Genomic DNA, 20,306 nt, shown 5'->3' on the forward strand with positions numbered 1-20,306 from the left:
ATCAAAGTCAGCTTTGCCCTCTGTAACTAACAGCAGTTTGTTTAATGAATGAGGCACAGGAGCCTCCATCAAGAACATGTGCACCTGTTACATTATTTGCCATGACGATCACACTTGGCAAGCATGTAAGTAGCACTAAACTAGTTTTCACTTGTTAATCACGGGCAAGTCTTTTCACTCTGGCTCATTAGTTTGATTAACAACACCTGTATTTGCTATTAAATTAATAATTTTTTTTTTCCAGTTTCAAAGACGGAGAAAGGGGCTCAACCTTCCCACAGGCTCAACATGCCTCCCCTTCCTCAATGTGATTTATAGTTTTCTAATTTGAGATGGCCAAGGTTTTTTTTTTTGTTAATAACACATTCATTACACCAGTACTAGTTTGCCACATTGATTGGTTGTTAACTTATGCCAGCTTTCATGCAGCTCTAATGTATTACAGGGGTTTAGAGATATAGTGGGATATGAATTGGGTTTTCATTTCAGTTTCAGTTAAATTAAACAAAATAAGATTACACAAAGGATTAGATTTGCTGGCAGCAACTGGAATATAACAATGAAAAAAGCACTGACAGGCTACAGTGTTTGAAGGGATGTAAGAATTGAGGGAGTCACAGTACAGATTGTAAAGCCCTTTGAGGCAAATCTGTGATTTGTCATTTGTGGTTTTTCAGCTGTTTAAATAAAACTGACTTGACATCGTGAACCCACAGAGGAACTTGAGACAGTTTGGCCTGGCGGCAAACATTAGAGGAATCATGAAGTTAGTTACTGTCTGTTTCCAATCTAGACTGTGGAGTCTCATCACTGTTTAGCATATGTCAGTGAAAATCACATCTGTTACTAAAATAAGTTGGCATATGTCAAATTGTAAGTAATTATAGGAAGGCTTGAAGTCTGTAAAATGAGTCAGTGTTTAGTGTTTAGCAACTCAATCTGTAAGCAAAGATAGAGAGTTTTAAAATCAAAATATGTTTAAACTAGAGAAATATGGCCATATTACTTTTCTCACTTTGAAAGTTTTGCTGCTGCATTTTAACTGAGGTTTTGGTTCCTGATTCCAATTAACTACACAGATCCACTGTTTGCCTGGTGACAAGTCACTCATCTGAACTGGTACACATGAGTGAAAACAACATGTTGAAATATATTAATGAAACAGAGACCACATTGACTGGTGCTGCTTTTAAATAGAACTCAAAAATCAGTATCCAGCACTCAAGAACTCAGTGCTGTGAGTCCACTCACAAAGTCATGAATATTACATCAGTGAATCCTTCAAATGAACTCTTCTCTTAAACATGATAAACACACTTGAGGACACCATAAAGTGTATGAAGTCATTACTTATCAGTCCACAGTTATCATGCAGCTCCAATGGCTCATAGCTGGTTGTATCACATAAAATAAGGTCTAGCTCATTGTAAAAGTATCCAGCTACATATTTTATTTGAATCTCCAGCTTTGTTAAAGCTAGTTTTAGTGCTCTTGACTTTGCATTGACATTACACACACGTTCCTGTGAACCCTGTTGCCGGTTTCTTTTTATATGCTTTCAAATATGCGTCAGTTATGTCATTTAAAGCTCAGATCGCATTAAGCCAACATCACAAATGATAATGTGGTCTAACACCTCACTGTCCCTCCGATGAACACCTCCACTGCAGCTGTCCAACACCTCTCCTCAGGCGCCAGCATGGAGTCATGACGCATGTTACATTGGAGGGACATCAAAGTCACATAAATTCTGCTATAACTGTTCAGACTGATATGAAATTAGAAACGTCAGATTCAGTGTAATTTGATCACAGCGCTATTTTAAAAATCACATTCTCTACAGTATATTATTTAGATGTAGAAAGATGGTTATCATCAGCATAACTTTGAAAATTTACACCAAAATCCTCTTTTTCCTAAAGGAAGTATGTTGAGAAACAAGCAAGAACTGAGCCTCAAAGGCCCCCATCTGTAAGATTTATAGTTTGTGACACACAGCCTCCCATAGCAACAGAATCATGTCTTGTCAGATAAAACTTCAACCATTTTAATACATGACATGAGAGGCCAGCATTTTTAAAGTGAGGTATTAAATGTAATGAGTATGAAAAAGTAGCATGCAAAGCAGCACTCATATCTGCCATGACCAATGTGATAAAACACAAGTATTCATATTAACAAGCTGGAGTTGTTGGAAACTGTCAAAATAGAAGAGGGAGTGTTTTCTATTGTTTTGTTATTTCTGTTAAAATGATAAACCTTTAGAAAACCATCTGACAATCCAATAGGGATGGTCAACTGAATTTTCAAATGTATCCACATAATTATGGACACAACCTAGCTTAAGGCTGAAGTTGCTTCATCATGAAGTTTCGTGGAATAGACTGAAGCATAGAAACAGGAAAGGTCTTTGTTTCCACTGAACATCATTTTAAAAGTTGTATGTGTAAAATAAAGTTATATGAAACCCTCTTATGCTACATTTTTTTTAAAAAAATGTAGCTTCACTTTGGTAGCAGACACAATTCCACCTTAGGCTGCATTCACACCATATCAGGCAAAAATGCCAGTCCTCCCATTCATTTGAATGGGGATAGTGCGTTTAGGCTGCAGGAGTGCCACAAAAAACCAGCAGCAGCCCTTCAGGAAGAAGTTGGACCGCAATCAACTTTTGCAGAAATGCAACCCAACGTCACGCTGCGGTGGTCAATCACGTAAGCGATCAGACTGATCGGAGCTGTACAACCTGCCATGAGGGAGGACAAAGACATTACTAGGACGAGGGGAGGACATTTCTCTCTTCATTTGATAACGTTAAAAGTAAAGTTAGGCTTTGCTGTCGGCTTCCTGATGAGAGAAAGAGAGGGAGAGAGCAGCGGTGGTAGAGCGAACTAGAAAGTGAATGCAGAGAATGAGCAGCGGTAGAGAGAACAAGGCCAGTAAATCAGAGAAATAAAACATTATTTTCTGATTGTTTCACGGCAGTTATGTTCTAAAGCACAAATAAACACACCCACACCTCTGCACACCTCTGCACAACCCTGCAGGAAGGTGCTGCAATGTCTGATCTGGTGTGAATGCAGTCTTACTTGTTAAATTGACTGTTATGGTAGGATAAGCTGCAAGTTCACAGAATTTATCTGCATTAATTCTACCCAATTACCTTCACATCAAAGAAAGCTTGCAACATTTTTTCCAGATATTTTACCCCTCTCTCTCAGTAGGAATGAAAAAGAAAAGATATCACTCCAGTTTATTGTCTTAAGTTATTCTAAAACTGCATCAAGCTAAAGCAGGTAGCTGTTGGTATTAATCTTGTTGATCTTAATATACAGTGAGGTCTCACTACTGTTAATCTTGATATATTCGCACCCACTGATACTGAAAATATGTTTTTACAGTAGCTGCAAAGCTAGTACGTGAAGGGGGACATATATATTGTATGATTTAGTGTGATTTAGTAAACGATAGTGTTGATCACTGGCTCTCCACCGTTTTTTACAGGGAACCTTTGGGCCCATTTTTCTTGGAGATGTCTCGTCCCACTGGGAGACGCATGACGGGAGTGCAAAGGGAGCACGGAGATTCATTGGCTGTATCAGGGAACTTCAGGTCAACTCAAAAGAGATTTACCTGGTGGGTGAGGCAGTGAGAGGGAGAAACATCAAGAACTGTGACCCGCCTGTCTGCCAACACCTTCCTTGTCGTAATGGAGGAACTTGTGTCAGGTAGGTCACCTCTTACACTAATTAAAAATGACTAAACTACCTTTGAACTTGAAAGCCACTAAGAAGCCATTAAGAACTTTCTCTAATACATTTTCTTTCTCCAATAATATTACATAGCATGCAAGAAATTGCCCCAGAAATGGGGTGAACTGCAGCTGAATAGACCTAGTGATACGGACACATGTGTGTTTACTGGATATGCTTGTGCTGTAAACATCTCAGTTCAGGAGCAAACGCAGGTCTAATGTTATATCTACACGTTAGACCTGCTGTTTCTCATGCCCGTGTTACCTGGTATGAAGCAGGGTTGTGTATCCGATGCAGGTATTTATATTCCAGTTTAAATTGTTTTCCCAATCTCTAAAAAACATAAATAGAAATGTTGCTGTGCAGTGGGAGCTTTGAACACACACTAAGCCAGTCAGCCAGCTAGTGAAATGACAGCTGCACTACCCTACACCAATCATTCCCTCATGCAGAACTACTCAAAATTGTCAAGCTTATTTTATTTATATTGGACTCGCTGTACTAATTTGAATGTAGGCGTACTTTAAGCTAACTGTGCACTGTGAAATATTAACTCAGTATCAACAGATAATCAATATTAAGTGATTATTAATCAAATAGAAGGGTGAACATTTGATTGGGGCATCTCTAGGTATAGCAGTCATCACAAGCTGGAACAGTTGGTGGTGAAGTTTGAAACTCGCATGCAATTTTTGCAGTAAAACTCATTTTTTAGATTGACGATAACAACTGTTTCAAAGGTTGGTTAATATTTCAGTGTTGTTGAAGGTCTGTATTGGCACCTGCTCTCCCTCAGTCCAGCAACACTTCTGTTAAGAGTCAACACAATGAGAGAGGTCAGCTCGTTGTTGACCATGTCCTGCTTTTCTCAAACTTTCTGCTCAGTCCAAATTTTGTCAGTCCACCTCCTGCTAATGAATTCTGATTTGGGCTTTGACATTATATGACATTTAATACAGATAACAAACCATCTTGCCAAAATGTCCTTCAGCAGTGTTCTGGCAGAAGAGATATTGTATTACATTAACATAGAGTGAATGAATTGCCAGGTCAATGCTTCCAACAGAGGAACTAAATCTTTAAATAATCTTACTTTTAACTTTAATATTATTGTTCGTGTCACATGATTTCTCCATATCAGAAGTTAAATGATTAAACACAGATTGACAGAGGATTCACAATTTGTGATTATGATTTGTAGTCTCTCATTAGTTTAACAGCACACAGAAATGTGAAATAATGCAGTGTTAACTTAAACATCTAGATGGTCTACTGAGGCTAAAGAATAGCAAAACAGATACTGACAAAACTTACCATACTTTAAAGATGTAAAGAAGTAGTTTTGTCACAACAGTAACAGTAGTTTTGTTACAGTAATCCCTGGGGAAAAATTAATCCCTCATGCTGGGCCAAATATGTGATTATCCGTTCCTCCTTCATCTTTATCTAGCACAGCTCATCAGACCGCCATCACACCCCACTTACCAGCAATTTTGCCTGTCTTTTTAAGTATGCATTAACTACATAGATGCTCTTTCACCTTGGGTAATCCAGAAAATAGCTGCTCTAAATGGCTTCTTCATTGTGTTATGACACTATCAATTAACAGTTGCATTTATTAAACAGGAAATGAAAAAGGGCACTATGAATATTGGAATATGAATGGCTCCAAGAATACCAATTAAGAGCCAGTGGCATTGTGGTCACATTGACTTGTCATGTGCGGAAGAGTGGGCCTTGCAATTATCTGCGTGATGAATACACGTTAATGTAGTAGCCTCTTGAACCACACAGCATGCAGGGGTCATCAGAAGTTCACAGGACTCTGCTCGCTCAGTTAGTTGCCCTGGATTTCACTGCCACAGTATAATAGGATGAATAGGGATTCTTTTGATTGTGGGTTCAATTGGGGGGATTTCTGCACTCTCCCCCTTTCATGTGGTTTTCTGTTCACCTACGCATGTATAAATATCAATATTAAACCTGAGAGGATAATGGTTTGCGGTTGGGCGGCGATACATACATATTAAGTATTTAAGTGACATGAATGTGAAAAGCCAGGCAATCAGCACCTAAGCACCATGGCTTTTGTATTCTTCAGTGCCAGATCTATGATGCCTGATATCTGTGTCATTAATAAGCTGCATTTTGCACAGACCATATCAGAAGATTTACCGTACATACAGCAGATATTAGAAGAGAAATGGTTTCCAAGAAGTACACGCACATAAGAAAAGAACACTATAAAAAAACACACCTGCACATACAGTATACAGTCAGACAGTTATTAAAACGCATCATGTCATCGTCTTGATTAAACAATTAGATGCATATATACAACTGCACATTCTTCATATGTAAAATGTGATCACAAAGTCCCTACCATGTAATCCACATGCAGACGTACTTGACTTGTAACCTGTGGTTGCAGTGTGAGGACACTTGCACCTGGATCCCCTGTTCCGTGTCAGTGGATGTCCTGGTGGGGTGCTGCTGTTGATAGCATCCCTGCGTGCCTTTGTGTGGGCCTGCAATGAGCATTTTGTGGGAGCAGGTGGCAGCACCCTGCAGGGCGTCTGTGGTTAGGGCATGGGGGCTTGGATTTGAGATCATGTATGCTGCACCCAGCAATGTTCACCTTATTGTTTATTTATATTTTGTGTAAGCATTAAACATTTTAGACTTTGATTTTTTTTTAAATTAAGAAGACACTACAGTATGCTTGATATGTATTATATTCACATTTTCAATGAGATAGAAGGAAGATCACTAGCATAGAAATAAGCAAACACAGCACTTTCAAAATATTTTTATGTTTACCGGTGTGTTTTATATAATATTAATGTATTAATTACATGGTAAGGATTATGGTTTAGGGTCTATGATCCACACATAAATTAATTAATTCTCTGCCGGTTGCCTGGCAACCTCACAGGTACGCAGCAAGACTCCAGGTAATGATTTTGCCTAGCCAATAGTACTCCACATAACCTCCCCGTAAAACCACAACGTATCTTTTTAACACTTGGGGTTTTGTACGGATTAAACAAACAAGACATAACATTTTAATTACTGATCTTATGAGTTGCTGGCAGATGAATTTTGTTACCTTTGGACAGAGCCAGGCTAACAGTTTCTGCCTGTTTCCAGTCTTTGTCTCTTCAGATCTAAATCTCAGCAAGAAAGTGATTAAACATATTTCCCAAAATGTGAATCTATGCGTGTCAGTTCATATGACAAACTTGTTCGCAAACAGTTGTCTGTTTACACATCCAGTAGATATAGAGCAATGTTAGCATCATTTGAAGTGGGGTTTCTGGCCACCTGGCAAATGTAAGTCCAATATTCTCCTTTTAGCTTTGTTTTTGTTCTCCACCAACTCATGATAAAAATATCTGGCTCTTTGGCTGCTAAATATTTACTTGCTATAGTCACTAACTTTGTCTGTTTGCTGTTTGGTGCTGATACAGTGGATGTCTCAGAGCCATTAAACCAAAACAATGAGCTGAAAGAAGTTAAAATGCTCCATAGAGCTGAGGGACATGCACAGAATCTCCATCCATCGTTAATATAAAAAATTTTGACGCCTTTAATGTGACCTCTTGTGACCTCACTGAAGTAAAACAGAACAGACAAAGATTACATAAATAAATCCATATATGTAACTGAGTAGAGGGACGGGCATACTGTGTGCTCTCACACACACAGAGCAGAACTAATGTAGACAGAATTATTTCTTGCTAATTGGCTGTAGTAGAGACGATGCCTGACTCGCTCTGTGATGGTCCGGGTTCAGTGGCACACGAACCTCCACTTAACAGGGAAGTCTCCTGATGCTCCATTTTACTTCTTGCAAGTGTTCCTCACAAAGACACTGAAACCAATTGTATCTTTAACCAGAGTTCCAGCTATACTTGTTTCAAAGTACCTATAAAATAACTCAAGGTCCAAGAAACAATTATTTTAATTCAGCACGAGAAACAAACAAATCGCTATCATCCTGTGTGCAGTTGCAATCCCTTAAGAAAACTTGCTCATTACAGTGTTTATTGCATTGTGTCTTTGAATTTTGGAGGACAAGTGCATTCAAAACAACGGTGCAATGTTGTTGTTTTTTTGGCCAAATTGGTTATTTTATACATCGATGTGTTCTTGTATAAAAAGTTTCTATGTAACCTTGACATGCTTCAGTGTGACTGAAAATAATTGTATAATTATTAAAATGATGTGGGGACAAGTCTCAGATTACTCAAACTTTAGACTTTTAGTTCCTCGGTATGTTATTCTGACATCTTGGGAAAGTTCAGTTTCCACTCATGAACATTCTGAACTGTCTCATATAAACAGTAATGAGTTAAAATAATAGTAACTGAAAATAATAATCATGGCGTTCTGAATGAGAGTACTTGTAAGGAATCAGGTTTTCGTTATTCTTTATTTTTCTTATTCTCAACAAATTCCATGAAAAGACCAAAACCTACAATGTGTGTCCATCTCTCAGTATTTTCCGATTTCCCTATCCTGTCTTTGGCACTCAACCTGAAGCCCATTGGTTCCTACTAAAAAGATGAATCTTTGAGAACAGGTCACAAATATATAGTTTGATTGTTAAAAAGGTCAATTAATTTCCTAAAACAGCTGAGCACAGTAGTTTTCAGCAAATGTTACTCGAAAAGCAGTAAATTGGGCATTTGTCAGGGACTACTTTCAGCTGCAGATTAAAATACTTTTGGGGCTCCAGCATCAGCAGGATAGTGTGTTTGGGTAAAGTATAGTGACCTGGTCATCATAATGAAGGAACATGTCAACCGTTGCAACAGTGTGGCTCATTGATGTGTTTTTACTAGATTTTGCACAATAATAAACTGTAGGTCTAAGATACAAGGAGTAATCCATATGAGGCTACAAAGACAATACTTGTGACTAGGATCACTTTGAATTTGGCCTTTTCATGAGAGATTTGTTGACAGTAAGAAAAATGAAGAGCATCACCAGCCTGATCCTGTAAATTGTAAGCAAGCAGATGAGTACAGTAAGTAAAGGTTTATCTGGATTCATAAGGTCTCAGACAAGAACATCCGTCACAGTTGTTTACATTTATTTGTAGATACAAAATAATTATTTTGACCTCAGTATAACCCAGGAAGTTACCTTGTAATTATTGTAAATATGTGTAAAACTCTGTAATGGTAATTATACAGTATGTAATCAGTAGACATACAGTGCAACAATCTGCAGGAATCAAATCTTTCTTTACACCAATATAAGTGATGAAATTAGACATAAAGGGCAAAATAATTATTCTTTACACCGGTGAACCGTACAACCTTCGTAGAGGAATGTGTCATAGATTTGAGGAAATTGAATAAATGTGTATGTGCGCAGCCACATGTGCATTAAGCCATCATCTGCAGACGGCTTTTGTGGAAAACATTGTGCTCTTCACTTAAAGGTATGTGTTAGGTTGCATTAGACTTCTCCACAGCAGTCACGACAAAAACATCATGTTATTTTATTATTATTTTATTCATCCAACGCAAGATAGTCTCGGTGAGCTCCCCATTTTTCACTTAACGGTGGCGTTCCCTTTTTATCCAAACCTTTTTTTTTTTTCCCTTACCTTTTTCGCATGTCAGTCATAGTTTGAGCTTTTTTTTTTTGTCACCTTCCTTCTTTTAAAGACGGTTTCAGTTTGGGGTTCCAACAACATTGCAAGCTCAATATTTTTGCTTTATTTTTTTCTTGGCAGTGCTACGTCGGTTTCATACAAGTAGGTAGAACTTCACATGATTTGGCCTGATGACAGGTTGCTATTTACAAGCTATGGGCTGGTGTGAGAAAAGAACAGTGATTGTGCTACATCACAGCATGCAGTTCTAGTACTGTAGAAATTTTGTGTTGAAAGAGAAAACCTTACACATAATGTTGCTGGTAAAACTGACAGATGACTGCCAAACACAGGCGATCCTTACTCAAGTCTGAAGCTGACATATCATCTTGTATCGATTCATTCATGAAGTTACAGCTTTATTTGTGAGACATTGAGGATTTGGTTTATTAGAGGACAGCGTTCTATAAGGTGTTTTAAGTTTTCTCCTTTTCAGTCAGTGTATCAGGAGTTTAGAAATGTAATATAATATGACAGCATTTGGAAAGAGTAGAGTTTAAACATGAGTATACTTCAAAAGTGTTGCAGAAAAGCGCAGTTTTTTGCATAGTGCTCTGTGTTCTAGGTTGGGCTGGAGGAATATTGTCTGATCTCTTGAGAAAAGTTCCCTTACACTTTATGTCTCTTTTCTATAAGGATTTTGTTTCAAGTATCATCTAAAGTATGCTTTTTTTCTGTGGCAGTATGTTTCAAAAGACTCTGTGATGGAGACTTAACAGACATCACCCTTCTTCACCGCCAAGGAAATGTTTGCAAGGGTGGCTGGAAGAGGTCAGGAAAATATCGAACAGCCGTCTGCTCAAACAGGAGCCTGAGTACGTCAGGTGAATGCCATGTGTAAATTCCACTTCATCCCTTCGCTGATATTAAAATTCAGATAACAAATAATTGAGTGAAGGACTAGTCGACGTTCAAATGATTTTTCCTCTCTCCCACCAAGAATCACAGTGGTGTAATGGTGTCCAGTTGGCTGTTTTAACACTGGAAAGCAAATGGTGTTTCAGTACCAAAGCAGTTCTTCTCTATAAATAATATCTTCTGAAACCAGTGGTCCTTTTTATTTTAACAAAGGATGAAGTGGGCTAAATGCTTTCATCCCGAGAACTAAAGACTACCATGGCAGCAGAGCCTCATCAGTGACTTACTGTAGAAGAGCATTTGCATACCAACAAGCACTTGAAAAGAAGCGTTCCGTAAATAGCTTACAAGGGACGAATTTTGAGAAATACATATGGACGCACAGCTTATTGTTCTAGCTGACGGGGATATCATAAGCTAGCTGGTCAATTATTCATCACTTTATATGGTACTCATTAGATTAGAAACATAGTCTTCCTTAATAATTTAGACATTGTGTGCTGTAGCGGGGCAGTCTTTGAATGGCGTGAGAAGTGGCGAAGACCAACTTTATGCATTTGTGATTAACATATTCAAATTAGTCGGCAAACATTACTACAATTTGGTAATCAAAAGGATTGCCTCAGGGAAATTAAAACAACCTTTTGTCACCTCACACATCAAGTTTTTGATTAGGCCAATTAAAACTCAAGTGTTTTCAACCGTGCTCCTTCCCCTCTTCTACCTACACTTTACCTTTTTGGAGCCAGAGATATCTGCTGCTTATTTTTTTGGTGCTCCATTCAAATCATGTGACGTTTTATTTATCATTGTTTTTTTCCCATAAATTTTACATGTGGTCAGCCTTCTTGATTCTTTAGCTTTTTATGCTTTTAAAGATGAAAATTGTTTTCTTAGGGCACAAAGATTAGTCTGATTTTGACTTCCACCAAACTGTTATTGCTTTCGACGCGCCTGAAGAGAATTGTTTATCCAATGAAGGTATAGTGAATTGTTTCAAGGTTGGTATTTTTGCTTTGTGTTGTGTGATTTCTCATGAACCATCTTTTTTGTATTTCTATTCTATATTAGCCTTGCTGTGTGTAAAGAGATATTTGACTCAAATTACATGTACAAAAGACATAAACGATAACAAAACCTGTCCATCTGTGCATTTTGTACTTTGGATGACATCCTTGTTACAATGTTACGGTTTCATTTAGCAGATGCTTTTATGCAAAGCGATGTAGTGAGTTAATACAACACATGCAGGGATCTAGTCAGGGGAGTAAGTTAAGCTAAGTTCAAGTCCGATAGGATGTAGGTGCCAACAGGCAGTGCACAGAGGCAATGCATAGAGTGCATAGAAGTGGAGGTTTCTATTGAATTTGAATGCCCTTTTTGTAAGTCGCACTGGGCAAAAGCGTTTGCCAAATGAATGTACTGTAATGTTATCCTGTGCAGGCTTGTGTGGGCTGCAGTCTGTTACAATGTGCTTTGGGTACAAGGCATGGTACACCCTGAACTAAGCTTCCAGTCTGTCACAGCTAAAACACACAGACAGACAAAAATATTCACACGCACATACTTAGAAACAATTTAGAGCCGTTCACCTCACCTGCATGTTTTTGGACTATGGGTGGAAACTGGAGCATCTGGAGGAAACCCACGCAATTTGTGTGTCACCAACATTTAAATATAAACACTAACTGACAATGCAAGGGACAAATTAGCAGCACTCAAAGCGTTGAAAAATGGAGACTATACCAGGAGGTGCTCCATTAAATATTTGATTCTTGCTCTTGGAGCCTGTCAAACATTATACAAATAACACTACCTGTTCTGTTCAACATCAAATTTACCCACATGACAATTTCCATCTGTGACTGTTATTTTAAAAATAATGGGCACAATTGGCAGCGACAGTGTGTAGCTGTGTACCATTGTGTCTTAAAATGTCTCAAAACTGACATTAGCAGCCTGTTAATAATCATACACTAGAAGTTTTTACTGCATTATACAACATCCTTTTGTACTTCAGTACAGTCATATCTAACAATGCTCAACTCCGGTGACAGAATGTAAATATTTAATTTCAAGGAGCCAGTTTCTCAAGGAGCAAAATACATCCTGCAGTGCTGCTGCTCAAAACACATTATTAATTTATAGTTTTGAAACCCCACCAATGCTTCCTCTATCTGATATTTTACCTTTCAAAGTTGTGCACATCTTTAGAGCATTTTCTAAAGTCCCTGTCTGGATATTACTTTGCATGCTAGATCACCCTCCTCTCCTTGCCAAGAGAGGAAGCACACGCATATGAATCCAGGAAAGAAGACATAGAAAATTATGTACAATTTCTGATTTTAACTTTTCTGACACACTACTAATTATCTGCTTTCTGCTGTTATTTTTCAGGGTGTGAATGTGTTTACCTTTACCAATAGAAATGTGAAGTAAACTCTGCCTCTGCAGTAGCTACTTTTTTTTTCACCTTTTATTAATTCAGGGGGGAGTTTCACTGAGAGCAATGCTCTCTTTTACAGGAACACCCTGACCACATTCACACAGTTACACATTCACACCTGGAAGCTGTCCAGTAAAACCGCAGTCTGATCTGCTAGCCACTGTGCAGCTCTACTGGAGCAGTTGGGGTTAAGGAACATGCTCAAGGGCACCTCAGTGGTGGACCCACCCAGGTTTCCCCACCCAGATTTATCCTGCTGGTCCTACTTAGATGAATAAATCCATAACAAGATCATTTTCCCATCACAGTATATTCATGCAAAAGCTTCAGCAGATCTCATATATCCTGTATTACACCAAGCTGGAAACATGTACTCTTAACATCTTTTTGAATCTTTCACTTATTACGGGGTTGGTTGTTTTGCAGTCACTCCTCTCCCTGTGTGTTCTGTAGGCCACTGTGTGAGCTTGTAAAGCATCTGGACATGTTGCTACAATGTCATGGTCCATTTTCACCTCTAGCCTAATGATGTCCCCCTCTATGTCTACACGTTTAGTGATGCTGAGGACTGGTTCTGTGAGTGCCCCCCGCTCTACACAGGCCGGCTGTGCCAGTTCACTGCCTGCGAGCGCAACCCCTGTGGTCATGGAGCCACGTGCATCCCGAAGTCGCCATTGGAGGCCGTATGTCTCTGCCCCTACGGAAGACAAGGTCTACTGTGTGACGAACGTAAGTGTTACAAACAGCTCCACATAGATCAATGCACTGTAGATTCACCAGCTTTATTAAGGGGCTGATCTGCAAACAGTTTGTGAATGAGAGCCTTGAATAGTTGTTAGAATGAGATTCTATTGTTAAGTAATTAACAATTAATGAAACTAAAGTAATGAAAGGAAACTAAATTCTGCAGAAGATGTAGAAATGTCTTCCTCCAACAATAGTCAGATATTCAAGGCAAAACTCATGGCTGCTTTGACTCTTTTTAGTTCATTGGAACTTATTTTCCTACAACTACAGTTTCAGCAAAGTAACTTTTCTGAAGATTTTTTTTCTTAAATTGTCAGATTTCTGCTGCACCATAGCAAGGTGTTGATGTGTTCTCACATTACCAGCAATGTTAATAGGCTAGCTGTCACTTCTGCCCGTCTGTGGTCACTTATTTTCCATTTTATTATTGGCTTCTGTGTAACACAATACCCTGGCGTACAATAACTTTCTATTTCTATCAGAGCTATAAAAATGATTTGATCAGGGTTCATTAAAAGCCGACTGGCTAACCAAGACTAACGATAATTAGTATGTTTTCTGAGCTTTTTACAGTTTGACCTTTCATCAAATCAGCTCATGACAGTAGTAGCTCATAAGTCATCCTAACAACAGAAACAGAAAGACATGTCGGTCATCCAACACCTGTATTGTGTTAAATAATAAACTGAAACACAAAAACAGCCGAGTGCCAGTTATTGAAGCATCGACAATGGAATTAACAGAATACTTCTTCCTATATACTGGATTCTTGTTGCATTTGACCGTAAAAACATGCTGTACATACTGAAGTAGTGTATCTCAACAAGCACTGGATGGATTGCCAAGAAATTCTGCTCAGACATTTATGGTCCCCAGAGGATGAATTTTACTGACCGGTGATCACTTTGTAACATCTGTCCAGGGACTATACAGATGAAAAATAGCCTCTTGGCTAACTCTGGCGCATTTACAGCATTTAATGTGCGCTGTCCCTGTTAAATAAACCAACAAATAAATAAACATTTCTCATGCCATCATCCGGTCATACTTTGTCTCATACTTTGATTTATACCAAATATCTGCAAAAAAAAAAAAGAAGACATTTCTTACACCCTCAGCTGTAGTTTGTGTTTAGTGCTAATTACCAAATGTTAGCATGCTAATGTGTTACACTAAAATGGTTAACATGGTAAACATTACACCTGCTACACACATCACCATGTTAGTATTGTTATTGAGCACATTAGCATGCTAAAACACAGCTAACACTAACAGTGTTAGCTCAAAGCACTGTTACAGCATCACAGAGCTGCTAGTATGGCTGTCTTGTTCATTTAAAATTGTAAAAACAGTAGTATCATAAAAAGGAGGCTCGTTAGGTCATGGTTCTCAGAAACAAAGGGATTTGCTTGACTAAACTGACTGTTGGAGCAGCAGGGTGTTTGGCATATAAAGTCGCTCAGCCATGCCACAGCCCCTGACAGACTCTCAGCACTCACATGCCAAACAGAGTAATCTAACCTTCTAGTGTCACACCACGTATATGGCTGACATTTGAATTTTAATCCTGATAACATCAGATAAGATTAGAGTCAAAACTGATCACTCCTGAGTTCTCCCTGCCTCTTGGGGCTTATTTGTACATGAGACCTGTAGAATTTTTCCTCATGTGGCGTCATCAGCAAAATACTGAGAGTGATATTTTGGTACTTTTCCTCTTTGTCTCTATTTGAGAAAAGGTGAGAAAAACGGTATATGTTTTCTTTTCTCTGAATGTAATATTTTCACTTTTGTTCCCATGTGCACTTTAATTGATAAGGTTAGTCTGTGAACAAGCAGGAAATGGAGGAAAGGGAAGACGAGGAAGTGCTGGAATGCCTCAAGAGTCGAGTTCGTGAAACATTAATGGATATTTAAGATGACTTCACTCAGAATTATTAATGGTCTACCTTTGTACACAAGTTACCCGTGCTTCCTGTTAAAGATTCATGTTAAGAATGAACACAGAGAAAAAAACCCAATTGAAAACAATGCGTTTCATGCAGTCTATAAGCTTCTTTGTTAGTAACCAACAGTTGCCTTGACCCTGCCAGTGCACAGTATTTCTCAGTGTTGTGTAATGAAAGCTTAGCTAACACAAACCACAAAGCGGAACACATTACTGTACACCAATAAACTTCAATGATTTATTTTCGAATTGCCTGTACAAACAGTATCAAATACACTGCTCAATCGCTGTAGGCTCACAGTTACTGTATAAGATTAAACCTGCCTGTAGGATGGCTGCAAAATATGGAGCTTCAAAGTTTTCAGTGTCCAGTGAATTATAGATGAACACAAAATCAACACAACATGCAAAATCTAATGTAATATAATACAATATAACCTTTGTGAAGCTTATAATGTTCAGTCTTTATAAAGACTATGTCAAAGAGATGTTGATTTAACTATATTTTGTCCCTTACAATGTAATTAAATTCAATATAACATTACAAACTATGGCCTGAACACATCTATGACTCTCTTGGGATGGGATTGTACAGTTCATACCGTATTATGCCTACTCCTTGTTTAAAGAGACATGCTGGTCATTCTTTTCAATTTTCATTTCAAAAATAGAAAATGCTATGATGTTAAAGTGATGAAATGTTAGTAGCCACTCAAGCCATAGCCGTGCAAGAAATTCAGATAAAAGTATATAATAACAAGATCGATTATTGTGTAGTACAACAACAATTACTGATCAACAGAATAGTTGCAGTCACATTTGTAATAATTCCTTGCTATCTGAAATTTGCTAATATTAGTTTATATCATTAAATGTCTAATTTAATAACACAATAGAGTCAAGGGTAAGGCCACCATAAACAAACTAAAGGTAATTTAATTTTGCAATTATGGCTGACATGTTTGTGTGTGGTCTGAATAGGTACTAGAGCAGAGGCAGAGCTCAGTTGTTATTGAGTGAGGGCAAAAGGATCATCATGTAAAATGGGATCAATTTAAACACACTGCAGCTTAAAAATAAAATAGCTGTAGCTGCAACACTGAGGCCATTCACTGAGACAATAGGCAAATACAGCTCTAGCAGACTAGAGATGATAACAGAGGCATTTCCAGCTTTATTAATAATTTAGCAGCCAAACAGAGCTGAGGGCAGTCGCAGAGGGGAGCTCTGAACTCCTCTTAGCCATCGCCTGGGGCTGCAGAAGAATATGCAAGGTGTCTCCAGTAAAGAAGAGCAGTTTTGTGTTTGAATCTTCACTGCTGTTTATAAAAAAAACAAAAAAAACACACACAAACACAGCGGCGTGTAATTTTGAGTGAGCGTGGGGAAATTTACATTGAGTCCCTAGTGTAAAATCAAGTAGATGGGTGTGCTGAGATTGAATACGAGAGAGAGCATTATTGAATCAACCATGCGTTCTGAATAAGTAAACTTGAGGTTGTAATTGAATATCACTGAGATTATTGTGCTACCCTTGTGAACACTGGGTATGAAGCAATGCTTGCTTGCCAAAATCTTTCCTAAACAGCTACTAATGAAAATAGAATGGGACTGAAGAGGTAATAGTATTTGAAAACAGGTCATCATCTAATAGCATTCAGAAAAGAAAATATTTCACCAGCTCCTGCTATGTATTGTGTGGCAATAGTGCCATCTTTTGGTAACCTAGTGGTGAGCAGTGATGAGAGAGCATGATGAATCAGACCTGTTCTCTCCTGACTCCTGCAAGATGGATATAAATGACACAGCACAGCCGACACAAGTCATATTTTAACATGAATATGATCTTTTTTTTAAAAAAAATGTGTTGTGAATGCGTTTGTTTTGCAGCCATCAATATAACTCGTGCAAGATTCAGCGGAAGTGATGAGTTTGGTTATACTTCCTTTGTGGCTTATTCCTCCATCCCGAGCCTCAGTTTCTTCTACGAGTTCAAGTTGAAGTTCACACTCGCCAGTAACTCATCTGCAGTGAAAGACAACTTGATTATGTTTGTCGGACATAAAGGACAAGGTGAGCTCAATCTTAGAAGCTGTGCAGCAATTTAAAGTGATTCTTACAGTCACGTTAAATAACATTGAGGTGTCTCCTTGGTTGCATTTTAGTTGTCAAATTCCATTAGGGCGTTTTTATAGAAATGCTACTGCCATTTTCAGAGGATTCACTCACTGTGTATGATAATGTGCTATCTAATAGATTTCCACTTTCCTCTGAGATCCTCTAATCAAGAGGATTCCCTAAGGATTTCTTTCTTGGCAGATAAACTGGTATTATTCATGACTTTCAAAAGGAGCTTGTTGGCTTTGCTAGTGTAAAATGAACATGTGAACCAAGCATCTCAAAAGCATTAATGTTAGTTCCATTAAACAGACTTTGAGTTGTAGGTGCACTGTGATGCTGTCAGCATCCGTCACATTAAATTAGGATCTTCTTTCTGTGGGGTCAGATTTGGTAGCAGGTAACCATCCTGCCATTGTCACCCGCATATTTCATCAAGAGAAGAAAAAAAAAACAACAACACAAGATCATGTGGATCTTCTGCACTTGTTTTCTCTTGAGAGTACAATTCATCAAGGTGGAAGAAAAGCAAAACAAGAGCAATATGAGTACTGAAATACTTGTCAGGAGAGTGAGCAGCACTGTTGGAAATTGCACAAATTCAAAGGCAAAATAGGAGAATAGATGAAATACGAAGAGTTCACATGATAATTGGTCTAATGAAGTGTCATCTTTGATTACCATCACCGAGGAATGGAGCACAGTTTGATGACATTGATCAAGTTGCACAAAATTCAACAAGTACAGAGGCAAAATATATAATAAAACACGAAACACAACCTAAAATCCATCTCTAGGAAAACACATGTATCATTTATTCAAGATGTGTGTTATTAATGTGTTTATGCAGTTAAGTAGAAGTTTTTTTCTCTTAGAGATCAGGTTCATGTTTAGCAGGAAATGTTATCTATTATATATGTATAGAGTATTGGCTTAACTTTGTTCACAGCAAACTTTTCAAATATTTTTCAGGCAATGATGGCGATGACTTCCTGGTTTTGGGAGTACGCAGTGGGAGAGTTGTGCATAAATTCAACCTTGGATCAGGTGTAGCAACCATAGTCAGTGATCGACTGAACCACCAGATCGACATCCACACTGTTGCATTTGGAAGATCCAAAAGAACAGGATGGCTGAAGGTGATTTGATTATCATAAATTATTATCATTTTTAGAAATTAGGTTACTATACATATAACTTCATACTGTATATACTGTATATACAGATGGGTGACACTTTAAAGGAAAAAACAAGTGTTAGGAACCACAAACCATCAGAACAGCTTCAGTGCTCCTTGGCAAAATGTTTTAAGTCTCTGGAACACGACAATTCTTTTAAAATAGTTGATCCCAGATGATTAAAAAGATAAGAAAGAAAAAAGTTCTGCTACACAAAGTTATGTGTATCTTTTATCTATACTTTGCCCTTTTCTTGTGAAAAACTGGACGATTTTGCCTGTTTAGGACTTCAGAAATCCTTCAAATGAAACTATCCAAGAGGGAAATTGAACTTTTTGGTTGAACTGCTCAAGCTCACGTCCTCACTAATGATATAACCTGTAATGAGATGTCACAAGTAAGACATTGCTTCATTTTAAGGGGTCAAAAAGGTCATTTTCAAACTAATCAGTGACTCCCCATTACCTCTATGCGCTCATTGTTTTTCCACTTATTTATTCTGCCTTTTCCTTTCATTCACACCCATTTTATACTATATCCACATGTAGTGAACAGTAAGAACAATGTATATCTATAGATTTATCCTGCCTGGTGTCAGTGGTGTAGGCCAAAAAATGGTGTTAAAATGATGTGAATGTTTTCTTGGAGCACATCAGGCTCCAACACATTATTTCGGTCCAGTGATCAAGTATAACAGGACGTTCACATCATCTAAGTGCGGCTGAAAAATCTGCTGGAACAGTGAGACGATATCAAGTCAATGAGGGCCAGGATCTCTGCGGAATTGATGCCTCGAAAAATTTAATCTGTTCTGAGGCAAAAACATGAGACTATAGTTGCTAGCGTTGCTAATAAGTGGACACTGAGCAATTCGAGGTCATGTGTTTTGTCAGCTTTGGCAAGTCTTTAAATAAATTGTGCTCCCACAACTGACACCTACAGATGTAAGACTGTTGCTTGAGTATTGACATTTTTGCTTGTCTTTCTCAGGTTGACGGACAACGCAACAGGACAGGCTCATCTCCAGGACCCCTGGTGGGCCTCAATGTTTTCAACCATCTCTTTGTAGGTGGATATAATGAGTACACCCCTGAGCTACTGCCACTTGGCTCCAGGTTCCGTCATGGCTTTCAGGGTAAGACTGCTATGGCTTCATTACAACCCAACACTGCTGTCTGCATTTAAGAGCGTTGGAGCTTGGAGTTTCTCCCAGGATCTCTTTGTCTTTGTAAGCAGAGGGGAGGTGCGTAATAAAAAGGGAGTTACTAAGTGACTAAGTGTGTATGAGGCCAGAACGGAGCTTTGAGGCTGATTGTATCTGTTCCCTTAATAATCACTTCACACCCCAGTTGTGCGCTGTCTGTGAATCCATTCCACTGCTGATAAGTCAGTCGAACGAGGGTGCCATGCAAATAATCTTTGTCATCATCAACATCATTTATGCTTTCTCTCAGGTGACCCCGTGAGAGCATTCATCGTGCCTGCTAATGTGCGGAGCTGTGGGACAAAATTGCCATAACAGTAATGATGACAACAGCTATGAATATCATCATAACCATATTCAGCAGTCTCTCCACTATAGCAATGA

At 38.4% G+C, this 20,306-nt stretch overlaps 1 protein-coding gene across 2 annotated transcripts in view; it reads left to right on the top strand.

Moving 5' to 3' along the window:
- Positions 1 to 20,306, top strand: part of eys (eyes shut homolog) — a 171,832-nt gene that overhangs the window by 145,370 nt on the left and 6,156 nt on the right. For both annotated transcript variants that reach the window (XM_044372008.1, XM_044372009.1), the window contains 5 exons: positions 3,505 to 3,728; positions 13,284 to 13,456; positions 17,313 to 17,495; positions 18,513 to 18,679; positions 19,709 to 19,853. In XM_044372008.1, the coding sequence (XP_044227943.1) occupies positions 3,505 to 3,728; positions 13,284 to 13,456; positions 17,313 to 17,495; positions 18,513 to 18,679; positions 19,709 to 19,853 (892 nt within the window). The remainder of the gene's footprint in view (positions 1 to 3,504; positions 3,729 to 13,283; positions 13,457 to 17,312; positions 17,496 to 18,512; positions 18,680 to 19,708; positions 19,854 to 20,306) is intronic.

Source organism: Thunnus albacares, chromosome 14, assembly GCF_914725855.1.
Source record: "Thunnus albacares chromosome 14, fThuAlb1.1, whole genome shotgun sequence".
Classification (NCBI taxonomy): domain Eukaryota; kingdom Metazoa; phylum Chordata; class Actinopteri; order Scombriformes; family Scombridae; genus Thunnus; species Thunnus albacares.